This window comes from Enhydra lutris, unplaced genomic scaffold (assembly GCF_002288905.1).
Source record: "Enhydra lutris kenyoni isolate GAN:26980312 unplaced genomic scaffold, ASM228890v2 scaffoldscaffold15, whole genome shotgun sequence".
Lineage (NCBI taxonomy): Eukaryota > Metazoa > Chordata > Mammalia > Carnivora > Mustelidae > Enhydra > Enhydra lutris.
In genome coordinates this window covers 2537814-2542178 of record NW_019154099.1, presented here as the reverse complement: position 1 = coordinate 2542178, position 4365 = coordinate 2537814, and the positions used below count along the sequence as shown (strand labels likewise).

At 48.3% G+C, this 4365-nt stretch overlaps 1 protein-coding gene across 3 annotated transcripts; it reads left to right on the top strand.

Annotated features, from left to right (window-relative positions):
• The first annotated feature begins 1231 nt into the window (after window positions 1–1231).
• Window positions 1232–3832, top strand: LOC111147040 (ADP ribosylation factor like GTPase 11). Of its 3 annotated transcripts, none has more exons than XM_022502893.1 (2): window positions 1232–1347; window positions 2419–3301. In XM_022502893.1, exon 2 carries the CDS (start codon window positions 2437–2439, stop codon window positions 2983–2985), a length of 549 nt encoding a protein of 182 aa, XP_022358601.1. In that variant the 5' UTR covers window positions 1232–1347; window positions 2419–2436; the 3' UTR covers window positions 2986–3301. The 3 variants fall into 3 exon arrangements, with proteins under 3 accessions (XP_022358601.1, XP_022358600.1, XP_022358599.1); XM_022502892.1 differs by having other exon boundaries at window positions 1273–1347; window positions 2277–3832; XM_022502891.1 differs by having other exon boundaries at window positions 1273–1347; window positions 1904–3832.
• The last annotated feature ends 533 nt before the right edge of the window (window positions 3833–4365 follow it).

Sequence of the window (4365 nt, the reverse complement as noted above, 5' to 3'; positions counted from 1 at the left end):
AACTTTAGTCAGACTCCTGAAAGTTCTTCTAGGATCATCTGCGCACTTCCTCCTTAAAATACCATTTTAGCCAGAACCCTCCTACCTCTTAACCAGAATGCCCTGCCCTTAATATCTAATCACTTCAAAATCTGATCGCGTTCCTCAGCCCCCACCGTCCCCCAGGTGATGTCTGGCCACCTGGCCTGTCTTCAGCAAGAATCCTGTTGGGTCAGTTTAACCAGAATCCCTCTTGACCCCTGATGTTCCCGCTCAGTAATTTCCCATCTGCTGACCCCCCTCCCCGATTTTGGCTGTAAATTCCCACTTGCCCGGTTTGGTCGTAAAACGACTACAGCCCACAACACAGGTACCCCCAAGAACTAAGCAACAGTAGCAACAGCAACAACAGAGTGGTGAGCATAACACACGGTGTTTCTGACTTTTCCTAACTACTCCCTCCTGTTAAAATACCCGGGCCTAAGGAAAGCAACGACAATTCCAACAGGATGTTCGCTCTCTACAAAGCACTTTCTCGGTGAGTAGCAGACACGCTAGAAGAGGAGGAGAGGAGTAAATCCCAGCAAGACCTTGAGCAAATTTTTTACTCTGAAACGCTTTCTTTATTTGTAAAACGGGAGAGTAATAACCCCCAACTCGATTCTTGCCATTTTAATGGAATAACGCCTGGGAAATCGGAAAGCACCGCGCACACATGTGACTGGTCCCAAGAGACATGTCACTGCAACTGCAGACGCCCACTGGAGAGCTACAGAATCAATGACTTCTGTTTGGCCATAATTTTTTTAAAAACTGTGTTTTCTCGAGGTATCATCGTTTCCTGGGAAAAACACGATGACATTGTCAAAAAAAAAAAAAAATTCAGCAGTAAGTTTAATTGCGCATAGTTCCACCACACTGACACAACTCTTAAATTCTTGCCATTTGCCTTCAACATAGTTACTTTTTTTTAGAGTATTTTAATCATACTTAGGCAGTTTTTAAAAACCTGTAGGGTCCAAGCAAGCAAAAGAATCTCCAGGCTCCAGAAAAAAAAATAAATAAATAAATAAAATGCCATCAACACACGTGTTCTGAGCTGCTGAGAAACGGGGTTGGTGCGAGCCTGGGCTCTACCAAGACTGGACCAGCTGGGGACGTCCGTGCGGCCGGTCCCCTGCGGGAGGGGCTGTGGAGTCCGCCCCGCCCCGACCACCTGCGGAAGGAAGCAGAAAAGGGGAACCAGCCACCGCCACTACTGTTCCTTCTCCTCTTGCTCTTGGGACACCACCGCCGCGCAGAAAGCAGCTGCGTGCGAGCGGACTGCCACAGAGGAGGAGCTTTCGGCCGCAGTCTAAGAACACGGAGGTAACTTTACTTTCCCTCTTCCCCGGCTGGCCTGAGGAATGAACGGAGCTTGTCTTATTTCCCTCCAGAGGCAGCCGAAATACCCCCCCCCCCGCCCCGTTCCTACCCGCCGGGGGAGAGATGTCCCTTCCCCAGTCCCAGCCAGGTTTCCCCTAGGTCGGGAAGAGGTCTCGGTTTTAGAAATTGGGCATTTCTAAACACTTTTTTTTTTTTTTTTTAGATTTTATTCATTTATTTGTCAGAGAGAGAGGGAGAGAGAGCGAGCACAGGCAGACAGAATGGCAGGCAGAGGCAGAGGGAGAAGCAGGCTCCCTGCCGAGCAAGGAGCCCGATGTGGGACTCGATCCCAGGACGCTGGGATCATGACCCTAGCCGAAGGCAGCTGCTTAACCAACTGAGCCACCCAGGCGTCCCAGAAATTGGGCATTTCTAAATAAAAAATGTGAGTCGTGCTCTATGGGCAATGTACCTTGATAAGGCAATGGAAGAAACCACCTAGCTGTGACTTGTAAATTTGTCCCCAGGCAACCGTACTTGACATAGCCACTGTTTGCAGGACACAGTGCTGGTCCTGAGGGGAGCGCCAATGGCCGCCCAAGTTACCCAAGCGGACTGTCTTCTTCATTTGGTGCATGGAACTGGAGCTAGCTTCCACTTCAGGATTTAGGTTTATAGGAAGAAAACAGAGGTGGGAAGCCACAGACTAGAAGGAACTGAAGACGTCTTTCGGTCATTCCTACTGAACTAGGTTATATCTAACTGGAATGAACTTCCTTTTGCCTCTTTGCTTTAACTACCAAGGAATGTGAGCCTTGTTGGGTGTCCTCCAGGGAGCCCTTCCCTGACACAGCCCCTTTCCCCTCTTCCCCCCTTCCTGATATAGATCAGCTCCTGGTGACTCATTTGCCCTTACTTCCTGGCCCTTTCAGAGCCCAGGCCTGTGTTTGAAACCTGACATTGTAAAGACGCTTCCTACTTTTGGAGGAGAGGCTCTTCTTCCAGGTGCCTGCGTGGATTTGTGTTCCTCTTGAAAAGAATGGCTGATGTGTGCACCTGGCCTTTCTCCCCTAGGGCTTAGCAGTGGCCACCATGGGTTCTGTGAATTCCCGAGGTCACAAGGCAGAAGCCCAGGTGGTGATGATAGGCCTCGACTCAGCTGGCAAGACCACGCTCCTGTACAAACTGAAGGGCTACCAGCTGGTGGAGACCCTGCCCACTGTTGGTTTCAACGTGGAGCCGCTCAAAGCCCCGGGGCATGTGTCTCTGACAATCTGGGATGTCGGGGGGCAGACCCAGCTGAGGGCCAACTGGAAGGACTACCTGGAAGGAACAGATGTCCTCGTGTATGTGCTGGATAGCACAGATGAAGCACGCTTGCCCGAGGCCGTGGCTGAGCTCGTGGGAGTCCTGGACGATCCACACATGGCCAGTGTCCCTTTCTTGGTGCTGGCCAACAAGCAGGAGGCGCCCGGCGCTCTGCCGCTGCTTGGGATCAGAGACAGGCTGGGCCTGGAGAGATTCCAGGACCGCAGCTGGGAGCTCCAGGCCTGCAGTGCCCTCACCGGGGCCGGGCTGCCGGAGGCCCTGCAGAGCTTGAGAAGGCTCCTAAAATCCCGCTGCCACTGTGTTCCCACGTGAGTGCAGGTGCGGCAGGGAGTGGGGAGAGCAAGAAGACTGGGTCTGGGCAGAGCAGCGTGTCTGTGCCCATACGAACTGAAAGCAGCAGCTGGTCCTTGAGAATCTGAAACTCAGTTTGTCAAAGAAGTCCTTCTGTGCTTGGACAGGATATTTTCTTCTTGGGGCTTATTGTCACTAGTGTTTATGCTGAAAACTAACTATTCTTTGAATAATAACACTCTAAGGGGGAAAAATGCCTCGACATGCTTCCTTTAATAACTCATTACCAAGGGTGAACTGAGCAATTGTAATAGAACAATGAATGGTCGCATTACAATTAAACCTAAATTCACAGAGGGAAAGGTTTCAAAATCAGATTAGAATATCATCTGGACATGGTCACGATGTTAAGAGTGATTTTTCCCTGGTGCCCTGGGTTTGTGCCGTGATCACTACGCGTACAAGCAACCAGGGCAAGCAGAGTTGGGTAGGTGACTCTGTCCTCATGGAATCTTGGGTTTAGGAGTTCGCTGGGGCAGTTGGCCCTGGGCAAGAGGCTGGGAGTTGGGGCCTTCCAAAATGTATCCTTTTCTCTGACCCTGATGAACTCTTCTCTACCTTTTATCATCTTGTATTGGTCTTTTTATAAAATGCTTCATTTTTATCTTTTTTTTCTCTGTGCAGTACCTATCTTTCCTTAAAGGTCAATCAAGGATTTCATTCATTCATTCATTCATTCAATTAACAAATATGTAGAGCATTGAATTTGGGCAAATGGCACTGAGTTTTTAGTTATGAATCAGGCCCTTGAGATGGGAGGTGTGAATTTTGAGGATACATGTAACAGAAATGCTTCTTTCTCATTATTAAATTTTTTAAAAAGTTGAACATAGCATACTACAAGGGTTTTAAGGTGATCTTTACCTAGGAACCATGAAGCTCCTGAAATTATTTACAAAATTATTTGTAAAATGTTATGCTTTGAGCTTTTTTGTTGGGGGGTGGGGGAAGATCCACAACTTTTATCAGACTTTCAAAGGCTTTTGTGACTCCCAAAAGTTAAACACTGATATGGTCTTATCTATCATCCACCAGAGGAATACTTCCTATAATTTGAGTGTTTTAATGGCAAGCAGCTTACATTTGACACCTGCTCTCATGTTAAGCAGCTCTGTATGTTGGCTTTTCCTACCCTGGACTAAAACCATCCTTATAGCTTCTGATGGTATTCTCCCCTCTCTGGAGTGATACAGTATAAATGGGCCCTCAACACCCTTCCAATATCTGAGATCCACTAGGTCCCTCTACCCAAATTATTCCCTTCTAACATCAGGTTAGGCATGCTAAATTCCTTCCACTACTTGTCAGTAGACAGGTTCTCCTTTGTCAGGCACAGGAAAA